At 41.3% G+C, this 21,548-nt stretch overlaps 1 protein-coding gene across 3 annotated transcripts in view; it reads left to right on the top strand.

Moving 5' to 3' along the window:
* Window positions 1-21,249, top strand: part of CAT (catalase) — a 28,168-nt gene extending 6,919 nt beyond the window's left edge. For 2 of the 3 annotated variants that reach the window (XM_072619179.1, XM_072619177.1), the window contains exons 2-13: window positions 4,141-4,312; window positions 4,960-5,070; window positions 6,320-6,450; window positions 7,364-7,468; window positions 8,023-8,148; window positions 9,260-9,451; window positions 9,853-10,005; window positions 13,225-13,363; window positions 17,429-17,559; window positions 18,188-18,295; window positions 19,675-19,758; window positions 20,534-21,249. In XM_072619179.1, the coding sequence (XP_072475280.1) occupies window positions 4,255-4,312; window positions 4,960-5,070; window positions 6,320-6,450; window positions 7,364-7,468; window positions 8,023-8,148; window positions 9,260-9,451; window positions 9,853-10,005; window positions 13,225-13,363; window positions 17,429-17,559; window positions 18,188-18,295; window positions 19,675-19,758; window positions 20,534-20,590 (1,395 nt within the window). In that variant the 5' untranslated portion in view covers window positions 4,141-4,254 and the 3' untranslated portion in view covers window positions 20,591-21,249. Of the gene's footprint in view, window positions 1-4,140; window positions 4,313-4,959; window positions 5,071-6,319; window positions 6,451-7,363; window positions 7,469-8,022; window positions 8,149-9,259; window positions 9,452-9,852; window positions 10,006-13,224; window positions 13,364-17,428; window positions 17,560-18,187; window positions 18,296-19,674; window positions 19,759-20,530 lie in introns of all 3 variants that reach the window. The other variant, XM_072619178.1, reaches the window with a different exon arrangement.
* The last annotated feature ends 299 nt before the right edge of the window (window positions 21,250-21,548 follow it).

Genomic DNA, 21,548 nt, shown 5'->3' with positions numbered 1-21,548 from the left:
TGCAGATAACCAGTAGGCTTAGGACACTGCAGTTCAGAACTCCTGAGCTCAAGTGATCGAGAGCCTCCCCAGAAATAAGATTACAGGCTTTCATTTGACCAGCCATAGTGTGCCATGTATAATCTCTCATTCTTATCTATTCTTGTTTCTTGGGCTGCTGCTTGGTTGCCAGAGATTTTCTTTGCATAAGAAAACCCCCAGAAAACAAAGTCAGCATTTTAGGGAGTGGGTCCCCTTATTCAAAATAGCTTGGGTGATGGGATATCAGACTACCAGGTGGTTGGGGGCATTGCTGCCATATGTAGCGTTCCCTCTCCTTAGTTTACTATGCCTTTCAGCTGTTGATCCATGCATATGAAAGATGACCGTGACTTATTTGTCCAAATAGAATTAGACAAGCAAGAAGCAAATTCAGTGCACGATTATGGAAGACTTTTGTAAATGGACTTGATCGAAGGGATGGCCATTTTAATCACTTCACATGACTCCGGGTTGCTTTTTATACTGGTTAGCTCCGTCAGCCATACATGTGGGTGCCTGTTTTTCCACCTCAATGCCCCTCCCCCTGTGTCACTTGTTCTTGTCTTTCATTTTGGCTAGTTTTCCCAGGATGAGGTGAACACTTGAAGTTCTCTCGTTCATTTTCTTATTATTAGTGGTTTGAAGCATTCTTTCATATGGCTCTTAATTGTTTGCAGTTTCTTAAAGGCCTGTATTTGTGGCATTAGAAACTTAGGCAAGTTGGAAAAGCTTCAAGAACTGCCCAGGCGTGGACTTTGTGTTTACAGAGAAGCAGCCTAGCTCAAGGCAGAAGCCCCTCACTGGCCTAGCTGCAGGGGAATGAATGTTTGTGACCCTTGCAACTGAACAATACTGTCCACTTGAGGTGATGTATATAAAGTGCTTGGCAAAGCCTGAAGGTGTGATTTAAATGTCACCTGTAATTATAATGGTGAGAATGACCAAATCATGGGGGTATTGTGATCTGTGTTGTTCAAAAATCATGGATCATGATGATACGGAAGTATAAGGAAGAGCTTTTAAGTCAGTTGTTTTAAAAAGATGGTTGTAAATGGCCTTATCGTAAACAAATCACAAATATTTACATCCCTTCCCGTCATAAATAAAGGACAGCTAGATAGAATGCCAAGACTTGAGTCAGGAAGACCTGTGTTCAAATCCAGCCTCAAGCACTTAACCCTGCTTACCTCAGTTTCCTCATCTGTCATTTGAGCTGGAGGAGATGGCAAACCATTCCTGTATCTTTGCCAAGGAAACCCAAGTGGGAGTCACGAAAGTTTGAACGTGTCTGAAATGCCTGAAGAATAACATCATGGATTATATTTATATCCCACCTCTTCATAAATAAATTATGAATATTTGCCAGCAAAACTTCAAAAATCTGGCCTCATTTAAGGTAAACATCAATAAGCTGTTGTTAAATAGTGGACAGAAAGTAGAGAGTGGTGATATTTTAGGCATTTTTTAGTAGAACAAGAGTCAGCTGCCTTGAATGCTTGTGGCTGTCTTGCCTAAAGGCAGAGAGAAGGTTCAGTACCTTTTTAAAATCTTCTGCTCCTCTGACCCTATGATTAAATCATGCTAATCTAAGAGGGAATTGATTTATTACTTTATAAAGAGGAGGTAATTCTCACCTCCAAGCACATTATGTATCAGTCTCTGTAACCTGAGGGTGCCTTGTGCCCTGGGTCTGCTCTATCTTTCACAACGATCTGCACTGAGGACTGTGACCGTTGGACCATGTTGACTCTTCTGGCTCATGTCCATGTTCAGACATTAAAGGGCCATCCTCGGTGCTGCTGTGCCTTCACTGCTTCTCAGGGAGCTTGACTTTGCCACTTGGAAGGCTGAGGAAGTTCGGAGCTATGGGTTTGTGTGTCCCAAGGGTGCCCTAGGGAGACTCTCATGGTGGGACCCATAGTTACAGGAATTTGTTCTCTTGGCTAGAGTCAGGGGAAAGATTTGAATTCAGCACTATTGATTTCTTTTATTCCCCCTTATATGCATGTATTTTAAATTTTATTGAGATTTTTTGGTTTTTATGTCACAGATTTCCTGATATCTTCCCTCTCTCATCACAAAAAAGAATAATTAAAGGCAATTCCTGGACAGCTAGGAGGTGTAGTGGACAGAGCACCAGGTCTGGAGTCAGGAAGATTCATCTTCCTGAGTGCAAATCTGACCTCGGACACTTACTGGCTGTGTGACCCTGGGCAAGTCACTTCACCTGTTTGCCTCAGTTTCCTCATCTGTAAAATGAGCTAGAGAGGGAAATGGTAAAACACTCCAGTACCTTTGCTGAGAAGCCCCAGATGGGGTCACAGAGAATCAGAGACGACTGAAAAATGACCGAAGAACAACAAAGCCAGTTCTGACCAACAGTGTAGACAGCATTCAGTACCTTAAGTCCTCCACCTCTCTCCAGGGAGGAGGGAGGAGGTATGTTGCATCCATTGCCCCCTGAACCAGTATTGGTTATTACCTCTAGTTTCACCTTTTTTCTTAACCTCAGTTATGATTTTGAGGAAATCTGGAGTTTCATTCCTTTTTAATTATCCTCTTTCCAGTCACATTTCACTTTTGAGCCCCATAGTCCTTATTAAGGCAACTAGAAGAGACCCATTGTCTTGGTTTGAAAATCTCCTGTAATTCCTGTCACGATGCCTTTGTTTTCGTGATGGTTGAGCCTTTTTGTCAAGAATCCATGGCTAACATTCATTTTCTTATTTAATTTGTAGAAGCGATTTCCATGTTGCACTTCTCTGTAGTCTTAGAATTACTTTATACATTCATGGGTTAAGCAGGCGCCTCCATTCTTTTTGACTCTCTGTTTATATGATCAAGATGTGACAAATTAAACTTTCAGGCAGTGATCTTGCTCAAATAATGGTCTCTTCTTTCCCTCTGGCTGGTTTATTCTTTTAAGTTTTTTCAAGCTTAAAAACTTTTTTCATGCTTAGAAAACAAAACAGTTTATCACAGTCCAAAAAAGCTTGTTTTCAATTAGTGTAAAATGTCTCATTATACCTTTTTGAGGATGAGGTTATTACCAGAAGTATATTTAACTTGAAGAAGTTAATAAATTACCAGGACTTTTGTTTGTCAGACTCTTAACACTAACCACAGTCATAAATCACCTGTATGACAAGGCTTGAGTAAAGGGGTTGTTTTGAAATTTGCATTATTCCTAGTGATCACATTCCCCCAAATCATCCTCTAATGTTTCATCATGACCTGGAGGGAAGCCTGGGTTCTGGACAGCTCTGCTGTGGAGGGCTAGCCCTGGCAGGAGATAACAGCACCTACCTCCCTCAAATGAGATAGTATTTATAAAACGCTGCCTTAGCACAGTGCCTGGCACAGAGTGGGCATGTAATCGAGAACAGTCGTTCTTTCTCTTCTGTCACCTCACTGCCAGCCTTGGGACTGTGGGAAAGGTACTGAGTCTCTGAGCCTCTGATTTCTTTGACTATAAAATTCAGGTCATAAATACCAATGGTATTTGTGTCAGGTGAGATGGTGTGTATATAAACAACTTTGTAAACCTTAAAGCCCCATCATGTCAGTGTCAGTTCTTAACAGTAAGATGCTAGGCATTTATTCATAGCTGATGTCACCAATCGACAAACATGAAGTAGCTACTTTGTATCAAACGCTGGAGTTACCAGTACAAAGAATGACATAATCCCACCCATGGGGACATAGAGGAGTATATTCAGAATAAGTAATAAACAAGGTGAGATACCAAGTGGTTAAACACAAGGTGATTGGGGAGGGAGGGCACCACGGCCTTGGATCAGACTCTGCGTCTTCAGGTGGTGCTGGAGCTGAGTCTCCAAAGAAGGTGGTGATTACTCAGGACCCTCTTTACTTTGGGGCAAGTGGCATGGCCAGCAGGGATGTTTGCCGAAAATTTCCGAAATACAAACGCAAATTTTAGCAAATGGTCTGAAAATTGTAGCTGAGTAGGATGTTAGGGATGATGCATTTAATGGATCAAGTGGAAAAAATGTGGAGAACTGGCCACAGTGATCATGTATATTGGGGATGTTTTGATATTAACTAATTAAATGTCATTTTAAGTGTGGATGATTTTTCTGTGCCCCTGTTTCTTTTTAGAAACCTGATTCCCTTACCACGGGAGCTGGTGTCCCCGTAGGAGACAAACTTAATGTTCTGACCGTTGGACCTCGGGGTCCCCTTCTTGTTCAAGATGTGGTTTTCACTGATGAAATGGCTCACTTTGACCGGGAGAGAATTCCTGAGAGAGTTGTTCATGCTAAAGGAGCAGGTAAGATGTGCATTTAGCTGGTGTACGGTAATTATTTTATGCTACCTGGGTTGAGAATGAGTATTCTCAAGCCCTGATTTTGTACTTTTGTCCTCGTGGTTAGACATGTCCAGTTCTAGCATGGAGACTTTGAATCTCTTTGCCCTTGCAAGTTTCTGTTGGAAAACTTGCTCATTTACCCCCTCTGTTGGAAGAGACCTGAATCTCATCATGTCACCCATTCTTCATGCTCTACCTGTCCACTCATATCATTTTGTATCATGGTTTTTCATTGGGCATTATGGCATCTCCATTGAGTGCCCGCTGCCATTCTGGCCTCTACGATGCTTTTCTGCTTCCTTTCCCCTGCCTATAATTCTATCTCTCTTTTCACAAATGCTACTTTTCCTTTAAGCCCTGGCTCAAGACTTAGCACCTTCATGAAGCTTTCTTTAACACTTTTTAGATCACGAGTACTTCCCTGAATTCTAGCTTGTGCTCCTGAGTTAGCACCCCAACATCCACATCCATATCCCCATTGTTTCCAGGATGTTTGTAGATTGTAAGCTCTTGGAGGGCAGAAGGTGCCTCCCACTTCTAATAGGTAGGATGAATTAGGCACTCAGTTGATTCTTAACCGATCCATGCCATCTGTGCTTGTCTTATAGGAGCATTCGGGTATTTTGAAGTCACTCATGATATTACCAAGTACTGCAAGGCAAAAGTCTTTGAGCATATTGGGAAAAAGACTCCAATTGCCGTTAGATTCTCCACAGTTGGTAAGTCATCAATGTTAGTTGCCTGAGCACTACTGCTTTGTAAACTGCCCAGTCTGCTTTGTCAGTCATTGGCTCCAATCTCTGACACTTACTAGCTGTGACCCTATGTGGACGGAGCGCTGGGCTGGAGTCAGAGAGACTCGTCTTTGCCACTTCAGATTTGGTCTCAGACATTTACCAGCTGTGTGACCCTGGGCAAGTCATTTGACCCTGTTTGCTTCAGTTTCCTCATCTGTAAAATGAGCTGGAGAAGGAAATGGCAAAATCACTGCAGTATCTCTGCCAAGAAAACCCCAAATGGGGTCACCTGTGAAATACTGAACAGCTACAACAAATATCTCATGCAGAAACAAACTTCTTGGTGGAAAAAAAAAGAGGAACTTTGAAAATAGAGCAAGATTAAAGAATAACAGAAACTTCCTGATCCTTGTTAGCAAACTACCTATATCTTACCTGCTAGAACCTTGAGTAGTAACACTTAGGGGCAGTGACTTCCTGATCTGATTTTGTAAATCTCGGGAAATAGTTGAGAATTTTTTTTACAAGCACTAGTTTTTACTTCAGATCTCTAGAGTTGAGATTTTGGGCCTCTCCCCAAATTGGTTTTTTGTTTCCCCTTTTATTACTATATAACAAATTTAATTATAAATAGGGAACTTGTGTTTTAACTCTGCTTCAGAGTCATGACATGGCAGTTCACTTATTCCTCATATTTTTTCCTTAATTTTCAGTTTTCTTTTAAAGCTTTTTATCTGGAAATTTTAATTCATGGTGGAACTGAAACACCTTAGTATTAGCCGAAGAAAGTTTTAAAGTCTATCCTTATAATCACTTGAGCTTGACTCATGATGTTCTTGACGATTTTATCTGAATGAATAAATGAAAGAGTATTTAAGTGTTTACTTTGTGCAGAACTCTGTCCTAGATACTGGGTAATCAAGACAAACAAGGCAGTCCCTGCTCTCAAAGAGTCCACATTCTAACAGTGGGGGGACAACGCATACTTGTTACTTTTTACCTTCTTATTTGTCCATTTCCTAGAGTGAATTAACATTATAGGTTGGAGAAGTGGTCATCTAGATACAGGAGGGGCGAAACTGTAGCCTTGAGACCGTAGATTCCCTACCCCCGATAGAGCCCAAGAATTTAATTTATCCCCCAGAAAGTAGCAGGAGAATGAAGTGTAATGTTGTTTTAGCCCTCTTGGAAGACTACTGTCTCTAACATCTATACATGGTGCACTTTCCAGCTGGAGAATCCGGATCAGCAGACACTGTTCGTGACCCTCGAGGTTTTGCTGTGAAATTCTACACCGAAGAGGGGAACTGGGATCTCACAGGAAATAACACCCCCATCTTCTTTATCAGGGACCCACTTCTGGTAGGTGAAATTGTTGTGTATCTTGCGCTTGAGAAGACTTGCTTCAGAAGGCCGAAGGAGAGAAAGGGCCTTTGTTCTGAGATTGCCTGATTGTCTTTTGGAAGATCCATTGCAAATCAAGTCTTGAATTTCAAGATCAAGAGAACAAGTGGCATTCTTAGTCTTGGGGTTTGATGTTAATTGTCATAATAATGATGACCCCTACATGGCAAGTGGCGCTTGCAGGGCTCTGGGACCTTGAAAAGAGGAGTCTCCTCTCACAGGGCACATAGTGAAGGTGTTGGGGGATGTATTGGGATGCTGGGAGACATACAGGACTTTGTGTGGAATTGAAGTAGATAGATTCTCCTAATGCAACTTTTGCTGTGAGGGAGCCTGTAGACAGTTTTGACAATAGCTGGACGCTAGCTGGACATTGTAAACAAAACATTTCACTGTAGTAGGTTCAAGATTCTGACTTATTTGAAAAACACTTTGAAGTAAAAGCTAGACAACTGGCCTTGGAGCCAGGAAGACCTGAGTTCAAGTCCAGCTTTTGGCATATATTAGCCAGATGACTCTCCATGATCAAGCTAACTCTCTAAGAAGGTGCTAACCTCCATTGGTTTGTCTGGGAGTTCTCTCCCCCAGTGGAATCACCAGTTAGTTCCATCCTTCTGTTTATTAACATAGATTGTGAGCTCCTTGAGGGCGAGACTCTCTATTGCCCCTTTTGTGCCCTTTGTCCTTTGTACAGTTCCTGACCCTACTGTGGTAGGAGCTTAAGAAATATTTATCAACTGACTGGAATCAAAATGATTGATTACATTTTCAGAATATTCTATGACTTAACCCTAGAGCAAATATGGAAAAGAAGCCATAACTTCTGTCACCTGATGTTGGATCCTTTCCCCCCACTTTTGTCCCCATATAGTTTCCATCCTTTATTCATAGCCAGAAGAGGAACCCTCAAACTCACCTTAAAGATCCTGACATGGTTTGGGACTTCTGGAGTCTTCGCCCTGAATCTTTGCATCAGGTAGGAATGCATTGTAATTATTCCCCACAAGAGAGGAACTTATTGATGCTTTATTTTGTGGGATTTGGAAAATCATTTTGGGAGTGACCTTTACCTTTTCTCTTGAGAGGCTTCCTCTGATTTCCTAGGAAGAACATTCTATGACAGGGGTGGGGAGCCTGTGTCCTTGAGGCTACATGTGGCCCTCTAGGTCCTCAAGTTCCACCCTTTGAATCCATGTGAAGTTTGGATTCAGTCAAAGGGTCACACTTGAGGATCTGGAGGGTCATGTGACCTCGAGACAGGTTCCTTACCCCTGTTCTATGAGTTTTTTCTTTCAAGAAAACTGTAAGCGGCTAATGTAACCAAATTAGAATTAGATTGTTAGAAGCAACAGATTGATAATCTCATTAATTATGAAGTGTTTAATTGGGCTTGGGGAACAAAAAGGAAAGGTTCCTGTGAGTCTACGCTTCTTTTATGATTTAGGAAATCTACATACAATGGGCAGTCTGCGACCCTGGACTCTGTAATGTTTGGGCCTGAAACTTGATTTTCTTCCTCTCACTTCCCAGGTTTCCTTCCTGTTCAGTGATCGAGGGATTCCAGATGGCCATCGTCACATGAATGGATATGGATCTCACACCTTCAAGCTGGTCAATGCTCAAGGGCAAGCGGTGTACTGCAAATTCCACTACAAGGTGATTCTGAGTTAGCTTTCCAGATGGAGAGAGTCATCAGAGGATCTTTTAGATCTTTCATTCAACATTATTTATCGAGCTCCTCCAATGTGCAAAGCTAAAAGCAAATGAATGATTCTGAAGGGTAGAAGCAAAATTTTTTTTTTTCTCATAGAAGCAGGTTGAATTCTTTGCTTTTGGAAGGTACTAAATTATAGGATTTTAAGGCTGAAAAGAACCTTTTAAATGACTGAGTTCAGCCCTCATTTTGCAGATGGGGAATCTCAGATGCAAAAAGAGCAGATGATTTTTCCCTAGGTGACAAAACTAGGTAATTGGAGGCCTGGGTCTCTAAGTGGCCATTGTATTACCTAATATTGCTTCTTATTAATCGGAATATTTTAAAGGGACCTTTTCTGCATAAGATACTGTTATTCATGTTGATAAATTCTAGGCCAGGAGTGGGGAGCCTGTGGCCATATGTGGCCTTGAGGCTGCAAGTTCCCCAACTCTGTTAGACATTGAGAACCTCAGTTTTGTTTAAAAGAAAAAGTTGAGTTAATTCAAATATCATGAGATGGAGGCAGGGTGCTTTTTGCTAAAACCAATCTGTGTTGCTATCTCTTGTTTAATATTCCATTGTATTATTCCTCCACCCCCACTGGAGAGCTATGGGAATGTACTTTGGTAGCACCTACTGAAAAAAATAAAATTATGTACGTACAGTAAACATTTATGTGCCAGGCACTGTGCCAAATAGTGGAGATACAAAAGAGACAAAAAAACATCTCTTACAATCTAACATGTATTGTGTACATACATTCATTCCTTTCACAAATATTTGTTAAGCATCTGCTAGAAATGCTCTGATAGAACAAAGTTTGATATCAGTTAGACAACAAACATATTTCCTTGGCTGTTCTGAAAATCAGCATTGCCAAATGGTGTTTGATGACCTACTAATGGGTTTGAAATTTGGAAATGATGTTACTCAAATATGTTCTCTGTTGATCGTTTAATTATGGAAATCAGTGACTTATGACCTCCTAGTCCTTTCCTTTGTGGTTTGTTCACTTCAGATAACTGCCAGTTAAGCTCAGTCTAACTGCTTCTGTTGTTTTTTCTCTTTTAGACTGACCAAGGAATCAAAAATCTTTCTGTTCAAGAGGCTGGAAGACTTGCTCAGGAAGATCCCGATTACGGCCTGCGGGATCTCTTCAACGCCATTGCTTCGGGCAACTACCCAAGCTGGACATTTTACATCCAGGTCATGACTTTCAAGCAAGCAGAGATATTTCCATTTAATCCGTTTGACCTCACAAAGGTAAGGCAAATTAAAGACTTAGGTGGCTTAGCAATTCCTTACTCTGTATTGAGTATGGAAAGCGAAAGGCAGAGTATGTCCCAGCAGCATGGAGGATGGTGTTATCCTAGGATTTTCACAGTGTTCCCTTCTCTGAATGTGGGGGTGTAGTTTCATCGCAGGTGCTTAGTGTGTTGATTGGTGAATATAAGCTCCAGTGGCTTGGAATCTCATGTATTTGTCAAGGGCCAAATTTTGTGAAAGACATTGTGAATTGGCTGTTCGGTGGTAGCCTCAAGAGTGATCTCTTGGCTTTCATCATCTGTCATAATCACTGACTTTGTAAGGTGGGGTGCCAAGATTTTGAAGTATTTTTTACTTTTTTTAACTTATCTGTCACATTATGCTTCTCTCATTTCCAGATCTGGCCTCACAACGACTACCCTCTTATCCCAGTTGGTAAACTGGTCTTAAATAGGAACCCTGTGAATTATTTCGCAGAGGTGGAACAGTTAGCCTTTGACCCAGGTAACATGCCACCAGGCATTGAAGCAAGCCCTGATAAAATGCTACAGGTAAGCTTGGGGGGTTTCTGTACAGTTCAGACTGTCCTAGACTGACCTTGGAGCCAACCATACCTTAAGTTTGAGGTTGATGATGTTTCATGCATGGGAATGTTTTGGGGTGAGATCATCAGCCAATCAATCAGTAAGCATTTATTAAGTGCCTACTGTATTGCTAGGCACTGTACAAAGTGCCAGAGATATGATAAACCCTCAAGGAACTCACAACCTACTGAGGGAGACCACAGACAAACAAATACATAGTATAGTATAGTAGAATAATTAAGAGAGGGAGAGCTCTGGAGTTACGAGGGTTAGGGGAAGGCATCCTGTAGAAGGTGAGATTTTAGTTGAAACTTAAAGGAACTCAGGGAGGTCAGGAGTTGGAGTAGAAGAGGAAGGGCATTCCAGACCTGGAGGCAGCCAGGAGAATAGTTAGAGCTAAGAGATAGAAGGTCTTGTTCATGGAACAACCAGGTGGTCCGTGTCACTGGATGGAAGAGTACATGTCATCTACTAGCCCCTTTCGCTACCTCTCTAACCCACCTCCTTAAATCCCATTGAATGATGAGTAGTGTTAGAGCAAGAGTCCATTAGGGTTTTAAGAGTCTGGGATTTCCTTTTTGTAAATGTGTCTCAGAATAATATTTAGTCTTTTACAGAGTGCCTGGCCCATGGTAGGTGCTTAATAATGTTGATTGATTGATTATTGAAGGAGGGCTGGACAGTTTATTGCCTGGAATCAATGCCTTGATCAAAACTCGTCTCTTAATTTGCCATTTTGTTAATGTGGTCTTTTAGTTTTTCCACTTAAAAACAGGAAAATATTGATGATTTTGAGGTGCTGAGGTTTGAGATGCATTACTCTTGCCTCAATTATTGTCCATAAAGCCCTTAATATTGGGTGTATTTGGCATAATTCATGGTGTGAGCCCATACCATGCACTTGTAACATGAGGAGGGAGTTTTAACTACTTCCTTAGGTAAGAATTCAATGGAAGCAGAACTGGTTTAATAAATGACTGTGCAAATGATCTGTTTTCTTGAACTGTGCCTATGAACCAAGGTATAACCAGAAGTGAAGATTTTGTAAACCTACCACAACAACTACCTCTGACTTTTTTATAAAATGATATATATCTTAAGACACTGGTTATTATTATTGAAATTAAGTAGTTACAGAAATATAGCTGAATATTAAACACTTTTTGTGGTACTCCAAAACTTTTACCCCAATGTTTGTTAACATACACCTGAGATTCTACTTTACATTACATTGTAATGAATGTGGACGTTCTGTTGTGCGTTGTGCTTTGCAAACTAATTATTCCGTAGCCTTACACCTGTTTTTATTAGATTTAGGGTATTTGGTTATGGCACAATACTACAGCTTGCTTAATTGTTTCCCTGTTGTTGGAAGTTTGGACCTTTTCCTGTTACATTGGAAACTTTCCTCCTACGTGAAGTGACCCCTGATACACCAGGAGGGGTCGTGGGGTAGGAGAAGATGGGAGAGGCCGTGGCCTAGCTTTTGCTTATGGAGCAATTGAATTGTTAGCCCTGTTTCTAGAAGGAGAGTATTGCCAGACTGCCTCAGGGGCGAAGGAGTCAACCAAGCCCCAACCTCAGGATAGAGCCTATGCTGTGTTATTGGCACAAATGGTGAGGAAAAAATCAAGCCTAGGTTATTTACATTGGTTTAGGGAGCTGGATGTAGACTGTGATATAGCAGGTGGAATGGGCAGATGAGAACAGTTTGTTGCATAGGCTATGAAGACAGCTGAAGCAGGCACTGTGGATGCTTAGAGCATGGTTGGACGTGGAAGACAGCAAGGTTGCCCACCGTGTCCCAGGCTGTCTCCACCTGAACCGACTTTTGCCTTCCCACTGGACTTGGATGACGCTGAGGCTGAGGACTGTGTAGCTCTGCCTCACTTAAATCCAGTTCATGCACAAGTCAAGACACCAGCCTTGATGTCTTTGGTCTTCTGAAGATGAAGGATGCACTGAACCAGGAGTTAAGCACAGTGGGGCTTGAATCCCATAGTTTAAGTGATTTAATACATGCTGTTAGGCCAACAAGTCCCCGTTTTCAGTTTCAGTCCTTCTCTCCTTCACAAAACTGAAAAATGCTTTCATGTGAGATGACTGATTCCTTAGCATTATCCTTCTGAAGGAAATGAATTACCTTTAAAAACCTCAGTTAACCAGAATGGTGAAGGAATGAAGTGTTTCTTTTAATTGCCTTTTCTGGCAAATTTAGAATTAAACAGACAATGCTTGTCATTTCAACGCTCATCTTTCTCAAATGAGAAATGCTAGTATTGGTTGTGTTATTGTCATGATTGATTGAAGGTTTTGCAAAGGCCTTTTTCTCACAACTATCCTGTGGGCTGACTTGTTTTACAAATGGAAGAACTGGGGCTGTAAGGGATGAGAGGGACAGATGGAGTGGGAGCTGGGCATCTGTGTCTTCTGACTCTCCAGAGCAGGGGTGGGGAACCTGCATCCTCCATGTGGCCCTCTAGGTCCTCAAGTGAGGTCCTTTGAACTTCATGTTTTGTTTGGATTCAGTCAGAGGGTCACACTTGAGGACCTAGAGGGCCATTTGTGTCCTCGAGGTCATAGGTTCCTCACCCCTGGGCCAGACCCTTGCTCTTGCTGTGGTGCCTCTACATTTTCCTGCTGTAGTAAGCAGAATATTTTGACTCTCCGGTAATCTTTATGACTACATTTGTGTACATCAGATTTATTATTTGAACCAGCAGCACTATAACTAGTTGTGAATGTAGAGCATATTTGTGATAAGACTGATTTTGTAGTGAAACCTTGGGAGTGTTTTCTCTTTTAATGAACTAAATCATCTTATTTTCGAGGCACCTCTTTCTTTTAAAAGTGGCATGTAGTAAAAAATCACTGATGGTTTCAGTGGAGTTTTAGTCAGGTTCTTTTAAATTAATAATTTAAGGGAAAAAAAGCTTAAATATGATTTGGCTTTGTTGGTAATTTGTAAACTGAAAAAAATTGGGATGATTATCTGTGTAGACTAGATTTGAGAAATGATTTTAGCTTGACTTGGAATACTTCATAGAGAATAAATGACTTCTCAGTGAGAATAAAGTCCATAATAAAGGACGGATCTGTCCGCGGAGGGGGCATTTCGTGCTTTAGGACATTGTCTTCCCTTCTGTTTTTACAACTTGAAGTAAACCTTCACACTCATTATTTTAGGGCCGTCTTTTCGCATATCCTGACACTCACCGCCACCGTCTAGGAGCCAACTATCTCCACATCCCTGTGAACTGTCCTTACCGAGCTCGAGTGGCCAATTACCAAAGAGATGGACCTATGTGCATGTTTGACAACCAAGGTACCTTTAGAACTCTTTGATATCCTGTGCTGGAAGAAGTTTACTGTGAAATTGTGGGGTCTCGGGATTTAGATCTGGAAAGTGACTTGAAGGAGGCCATTGAGTCCAAACCTCTTCTTTTCTGCATGAGGAAAATGTGGCTCACACTAGAGCATGCTGGGTAATGAGGAGCAGTCTCGTGCTCTTTCTGTGATGCCACTTTCTTTACAACCACTTTGTGAAGTGTGAATCATGTTCCATTTGGGGAAGTCAATTCAATGAAAGAAAAATCTGTAATTTATTATCAATTTGTTGAATTTTCCACTTTGCCACAAGTTGTTTTGCTGATTTATACATAGCTAAATATAGATATAGCTAATTACTTTAATCTGCCCTCTTGAATTCTTGAGTGGCTTTATAGATTTCCCAGCCCTCCCAGTATACAAAACACATGTGTGTGATAGACCATAGGTAACTTTATGTGATTTATTATGAACTTAACTTTTAATATCAGCAAAATCAGTTCAGTATACTGTGGAACATTTACATTTGAATAATGTATTTGAATAATATATTTCATTATGCTCGTGAAGATCTTAGAATTCACTGATGTTTCCTCTTAGGTTTGTCACAGAAGGTCCACCCAGTGTGCTGGGACCTTCCTCTCATAGAGACAGAGGCTGACCTTTTCTTTCAGGGCCCAGCTTTGTGGCATGTGGCATCCTTTCTACCATTTCTCCTACATAGTCTCTTGTTAGCTATAATTTATAGCCAGTTATGATCACCACGAGTCTCTCCACTACCTCATTCTCAACTTCAATTCTTTGTAGCAATTATCAGTTACTTCCTCTGTGTCCCATTCACCTTCATTTTGCTCATGTGTCCCTGTGTATATTTTTAAATTTTCTTTCAATCCATGAAAATCTACCTTCTGTCCTTCCCATCTCTCCTTTTTCCTCTTTAGAAAGAAAGAAAAACATTTATGGTCAAGCAGAACAAGTTATCACATTGGCCATACTTTCCTAAAATATGCTTCCGTCTGCCTTCTGAGTCCATCCTGTCTCTGTTGGGAGGCGGGTAGTAGGTTTGTCTTTGCAACATTGTTGTGACTGTATAAATTGTTTTTCTGGTTCTGCTCACTTTCCTCTGCATCAGTTCACACAAACCTTCCCTGAAACCCGCAGTGTTCGATTCGTCATGGACCATCATCTGTTCATCTGCTTCCCAAACGATGGCGCCCCATATTTCTGTTTCTCTACTGCCGCAAAAAATTGCTGCTAGAAGAGTTTGTTTTGCTCAGAACCAATGCCTCTTTTAATCTGCCCTCCTTTTCCCTATGAAGTGCAGTATTTTTCTGTGCCTGTGTGTGCATGTGCATGCGCGTGCTCACACACCCTCCTTTGATCAGTTCAGATGAGTGAGGCTCCATCATCGCCTGCTCCCCCACCCCTTTTCTAATTTGTGAGTATCAAGTATACAAGAGAATTTTCTCCATCCTTCCTCTTCCCTCTCCCCCCAACCCAGTGGATTTTTCTTCCCCTCTCTTCCCATTCTACTAAGATCATCAGAACATAGCAGAACTATTCCCAGGCCCTCTGTCTAATCAGATTCCTTCTATGACTGCTGGTGAGGATTGGATTCTAGGTGGCATGTAGCATCTCTCCAGGTTAGAATGTAAGCAGTTTGTGTTTTCTAGGTCAGTTGTTTTTGCTAGGAGATTCCTTACATTTCGTTTCATTTTTTGGCTTGTCATTTTTTTCTTTGACTTTGACTTAATTTTTCTTGCTGCTGTGTGAAATCACTGGCTTCTCCTTGGTTCATTCTGATTTTTAGGAAATGTGTTGCTTGGCTAAGGTTTGTGGCTCCTGTGTCAGACTGTGCATTCCTTTTCTAGTTCTTTTGTCCATAGCTCTCATATCTTTTCCAGTTTTTTCTCTAAGCTCTCTCATTTTGTTGATAAAAATATTTTTATTCTTTTTTTTAGCCTGTGCTTCATCTCTTCCAGGAATTCTAGTTGAACTTGTAACCCAACTGTTTGTTTGTCCTTATGCAATTTTCCCTTTGCTAGTTCTGTTTAGTGCTTGGTTCACTCTCTTCTCTTTGCAGCTGATATTTCTTATAGATTTTAATAGTCTTTTATATTTTTCACTAATCTGAATTGCATTTTCAGTTTAAAAACTTTCACTGAACACTTACACTGTGTTGGGTACTGGGAAAACAGGCAAAATTGAACCAGTTCTGGGGTCATAAGTGTATAGCTGGAAGAGACTTTGGGGCCGTTCCCTTGCCTTTTTCTGGATTCTCGCATAGGAAAATATCTTTTACTATACAGTGCCAAGTCCCCTCCATCCCTCCTCCCCACCACTTTGTACCTATTCCACCACGTCTCACCAGTGTCTGGGAGGTTAAGTGCCTTCCAGCGTTAGGATTTCCAATTCATCATACTTCCTAACTTGACTTGTGTGCATAGGAATCAGAGGCTTTTTTTCCCTTGGAATTTTTGTCTCCTGTAACTTTCTGGGCATGGTTACCACTATTTTAGCTCTTTTCTATGTTTGTAGCATTGCTGATGCATGTTTCTTTGCCTCTTCATTTTCATCTAAAAGCCCTTTTGATTAGATTTGTCCTCCTCCTTCTTACGGCCCGTGGTGGGTATCTCTGGCCAGGAGCGCGTCATTGTTGTATTTCAGAAACTGAAAAACCGAACTAGGGACCAGAAGTTGGTGTCGTTTACATTTCTTTATTGTTATGGAGGTCGAAGTTATTATTTCAATGTTGTTGATTCAAGTTGTATTCAAGTTATCCATATTGTGTGGTTTTTATTTATAAATTTGTATATCCCTGTAACTGTTTATTTGGGGTTTGGGTTTGGTTCTCAAATGTTTTTCTCCATCTCTTAAACATTTTAGAAGTTGTTTTGTGTTATATTTGCCATAAACGGTTTTCCTAGCCTATTTTTCCTTCTTATCTTGATTGTATTTTTTATTGTTAGGCAGAAGTTTTTAATTTTTCGGTGATTGAGCATCACGTGCCTTGTCCCCAGTTGTTTCTTCTTTTTGCTCAATAAAAAGAATTTTTTACCCCCACAATTGAAATTAACATATTGTTCTATTTTTTCCACTTTTTATGTATGTTCTTTTTAATGGTAAAGCCTATGTTCTAGCTCGAATTTAAAGCAATATGTTGTGTAAATTCTGTATCTAGGTCCACTTTTCACTATGTTGCTAACCATTTTTTCCCAGCAGTCTATTCAATTTATACCATCTCCCTGTTTTTTTACACTTTATCAAACCCTAATTTTTTATATATGCATTCGATGTAATGTCTGGGGTATATATTTTGTGACATAACTGCTTTAGAGCATGTTCTAAAATTGAGAAGTTTAAAGGCACACTCAGCAGTTTCATTTCGATTTTACCTAGTTCTTATCCTAACTTTACTATTTTATTCTCATAAAAGCTTTTTAAAAAAATTCATTTAATCTAACTTGTCTGTTTTATCTTTCATAAACTTCTCTAAGAATTCTCCCTCTAGCCATAACTGTTACATATATATGTACATATAATATATGCACATACACACACGCACACACATATATATATGTGTATATACATATACACACACATTTTTTTTCTTCTAATCTTATTGTGGTCATTTATCCATTTGGAACTTATTATTGTTACGTGGTTTAACATGATGGTTTAAACCTATTTTTTTTTTTTTGCCAGATTGATTCCCAATTTTCCCAGCCATTCTTCTCAATTAGAGCCCTTCCCCCAGTCGTCTGTGTTCTTGGGGAATAGCCCTTCCTTAATAAGTAATCCTAGTAGGCATTTTAAAAAATATTTTTAAGCTAAAATTTTTGTTCTTTTAAAAATTTTTTTCTTTTCTGATTGTTTTTTAAAATAATTTTTTCCTAGTAAGCATTTTTCAGATGCATAATTGGACCTCTCCTTTTCTGACTTTGGACAGGCCGGGTCAACATGCATCTTATTAGACTTGACGTTAGTAAGAAGGGCCGGGTTCTGCAATAGAGTGATGCACAACATAGGTTTTCTGTTCTAACTCTCCCTTCTGTTCCCCAAGGTGGGGCCCCCAATTACTACCCTAACAGCTTTGGGGCTCCTGAGGATCAGTCCTCTGCCCTGGAGCATCACTATCAGACCTCAGGGGATGTGGAACGCTACAACAGCAGCAACGATGATAACGTCACCCAGGTAACAACCAGCCGCTGCTGTCTCCTCCTGATCACTGTGTGTCCTGTAGTCAATGTTCTCCATTCCCTCCTGGAGCGTCTTGTTGTGACAGAATGAGGTGGGGGGGCTCTAGAGCCACACTCTGCTCCTTCTTGGAAATGTCAGAGAGCTGTGTCAATCCCAGGAAGGAGGAAAGTGAGGCCCCTTGTTCTGTGCTGGCCCCCACCCTGCAAGACCTGCTGCCAGCCTGGCTGGGGGCCGCTCTGGGAGACTCAGCCAGTGGTTAGTGTGTGTGTGGGCAGGATTCTGAGTGCACCTGTTGGTGCTCCTTCCCCTCCCCCCAGAGGTTAGCTCCTCGAGGCGAGGCATGTTTCTTTGGCATTTACAGAATGTTTTGCATTCCATCCTTCCTTGTTCTCATCCTGGGCCTTTGTGGAAGAGACTGCAGGCCTTGCCACTCCTCTTTCACAGATGAAGGGACTGAGGCTCAGAGAGGTTGTTGTTTGCCAGGATAGGGCAGGGGCAAGGGAGGTCCCAGGTCTCCGCAGCTCTACATCCAGAGTCCGCCCTGTCCATGAGTCCTCAGAAGTCATGAGTTCCATTAGTATTTGCCTGGGATGAGCTGACCTTGTCCTCTCTGTCTCCTAAGGTGAAAACGTTCTACAACAAGGTGCTGAACGAAGCGCAGCGCCAGCGCCTGTGTGAGAACATTGCTGGGCACCTGAAGGATGCCCAGCTTTTCATCCAGAAAAAAGCTGTGAGTGACCTCTGTCTCACTGCCAGTACCCTGGGCAACGGGGGCTTCGCTCCTGGGGATGGGTAGAAGCGAGGCTGGGATGAAGGGAGCTGAGGCGACTTCCTTGTTCTGTTACCTCACAATCAGGAGGCTTCCTGGGACTTTTCTCCTTTCTCTCCACTGTTTACAGTGTCTCGGCCTGCCCCACTGATCCTCAGGTCAGTGCTCAAAATGCTCAGTCATGATTTTTCTGCATTCTTAAAATTGGAGAAATTCTCTCTCACTGTTTTAATTTGGCTGCTGCCCCATGTTGTGCAGGATTCTGAGCGCTGCCTGATAAAATACAAGTGTGATCATGGATTTCATAAACTGTCATCAGTGGGAGTGTGGTTCCTACCCTTGGATCCCTAAAGAATGCTGGCCCTTTTTAAGAAATTAAGTTGAAATTTCCTGAGGTGGAGAGAGCTGCCCCTGGAGGAAGTTAGCTCAGTTCAATACTGTTTTCTCAAAGCATTAAAAAAAAAAAAATAACCTTTAATAAAATGCCTGAGGGGAGAGAAACCCCCGTCCTCACTTCTGGTCACTGGATCTGGTCTGACATTTGTTGACAATTGCTTTACTGGTGTAGGCTCCCACACCTGTTCTCTCCATGGATTGTTCCCGTGTTCAGGTCATAGAGAAAGCTGGTCGTGTTCTGAACTTCAGCTCAGCCTCTATTCCTAAACCTTCTTCACTGCCCTGGGGTAGGGGAATGGTGCAGGTCCAGAGGCTTAATCTGAGATGTTTCTGCCTGCAGCTGACTGTTTAACTATGGGGGTCTGACTGAAAGCAGCAGAGTTATCCCTTCCACATCTTTGGGGGGGAGGAGGGAGGAGCACAATGCCCTCTCGACCTGAAAAATCTACATAAAACTGTTTGGTGCTCCGTTGGTACCAGAGAAGAAATTTGTCTTTTCTTTTATGAGGTGTTTACAGGACCTCCCTGTAAAGTTTGGGTTATTTGGTTATAGGCTCTGTGTCATCTGTCAGCTTTCAGGTATCGTTTGAGGCTTCTGCAAAACTCCTCCAAAATTCCCATTTAATTTCTTATGCCAACCCAAGATATATTGAAACCATGATGGGAAAAGTCAAGATGTGGAATGGATAACTGTATTTCTTTGTATGTATCTGTTCCTGTTCCCTCCCCCCTATTCCTGGGAGCTGGGCTGGGGCTCTTGTTGGAAGTGTCCTCCTTAGGACTCTGGAGCAGTCAGCGCTCCCTCCAGAATCCCCCTCATCCATGTGGTCATGGATTTAGGCATGGTCTGGAGGCAGCCCTCATGCCCATTCCTTACCCCTGGGCTAGGGCTCGTATTGTGGAGTGGTTTGTGCAGCTTGTGATTTATTTTAATTTGGTTCCAGGTAAAAAACTTCTATGATGTTGATAGTGACTATGGGTCTCGGGTCCAGCAGCTCCTGGATAAATACAATGCTGAGAAACCAAAGGTAAGCCTTGATGTAGCTTGGTGCTCGAAGCATGGCACCTCAGGTTAGCATGTCTAACGTTAGCAGCATTGCCCTAAATTTTAGCAGATAGTGAGGTAACCGATAAGAAAAGGCCCACAAATGGGTTAACTATGAATGAACTCCAGTTTAAAGCAGTTTCTGAATTTCTGTTCATTTTTACCATTACCATTCCATTGACATTCCAATGGCCATTTACCATTCCTATTCCATGTGTGACTAGATGTGGCAAAAGTATAGGTGCACCAAGGCCTGAAATGAATGGATGGTCTTGTGGCCAAACATTTTATCACCTTTTCTTGCATCCAGTTTTCTGTGGTCAATAGCTCGTGACAGATCAGTCATTCAGAGTATTGGCTTTTAGTAATCCCTCCCTTTCACTGCTGCGGACCAACTGGTGTGATCCTTTAGCTCAGTCACTGGCTTTCCTACCCTTTACCTTACTTGGTTAAATGGATTCCAAACAGAGGCTAAGTTGTTTCCATCAGTCACAGGGCCAGGCTGAATGTCATTGACCCAGCCACACTCAGACTGTACAATCATCAGTTTAGGATTGTCTTACCTAACCCACTCATTTCTACAGTTGTGGAAGCTGGGGCCCAGAGAGGTTAGGTAATGTGCCCACGGTCACACACAGTAAGGCACAGGACCTTGGAGGAGATTGTGTTGTCTTAGTATAGTAATTTCATAAGAGGGAAATACAATTGATATCCTTATGTGTTGCTGTTCAATTAATTTGTGTTGCTCTTTTAAGTAGAATGTAATTGGAACCTATTCCGAGTCTGCATCTCATTTGGAAAAATCGAATCTCTGAAGTCATCGAGAGGATCTCTCCTCAGCTAAAGAATTATATTACAGATGAAGTACAAGAGATTAATACTAATGATCAGTTGCCGCACAGTACAGAGCATCTCTATGCTAAATGCGCCCATATAAAGGCCTGGTTTTATTAAAATATTCACATTTTACAATAAATAATGCTTATTATCCATTAATCCTTTGAACCCAAATTTAGTACTTGGGGAAAATAATTTTTCATCTTTATGTTGGGAATGAAGGTTAAATACAGTGCCTTTTAAAAAGTGTTTGGTATTGACATTTGATTTCATACGAAGGGACTGGAGGAAAATTATTTAATAGAATTATTAGTTTATCTGATAAAAATTATCTCATGAGATTGAAGTTCTCATCTTACCTCATTGCCTCTAAGATAAGAAGAAGAATCATTTTTTTGGATGGGTCAGTTTTTAAAAAAATCAATTTCCTTATAGGGAAAACGTTTTCTGGAGCACTCTTTTCAGGAAATTCTTATGCCACTGTCATCTGTGTTTGGTTTGTTGTTTCTGCTTGGATTGTCCGTTCTTTTTTACCTTGGAATTATGTTGATATTAATGCAGTGCTGATTTTAAAAAAGGTTGATTTGTAATCCTATTTGCATTTCACAGTAAAATAATCTCTAATTAACAAAGCAAATGGTGTTTGGTTTCTTCTGGTGTGATTAAGTGGATATTGAAACTTGCCACCTGCAGCCAAGTCTTCACTACAGTTCACTAAGCATAGTGCTTGCTGTGTGCCAGGCAGCATGATGGGTGCTGGGAACAGTCCAGTTCCTGACCCCAAGGACCTTCCACTCTACCTCATTCTCTTCCTCCACCCTCCCGCTCCCCTACCCCTTTCCTTTGTTTTGGAGTTTCCTTTAGCTTACTGATTTTTTTTCCCCTTCCTTTAATTCTTCCCTTCTTTCTTCCTCTTGGTCAAGTAGTTAATTTACA

This window comes from Notamacropus eugenii, chromosome 6, assembly GCF_028372415.1.
Source record: "Notamacropus eugenii isolate mMacEug1 chromosome 6, mMacEug1.pri_v2, whole genome shotgun sequence".
NCBI classification, from domain to species: domain Eukaryota; kingdom Metazoa; phylum Chordata; class Mammalia; order Diprotodontia; family Macropodidae; genus Notamacropus; species Notamacropus eugenii.
This window is presented reverse-complemented; position numbering and strand designations above follow the sequence as displayed.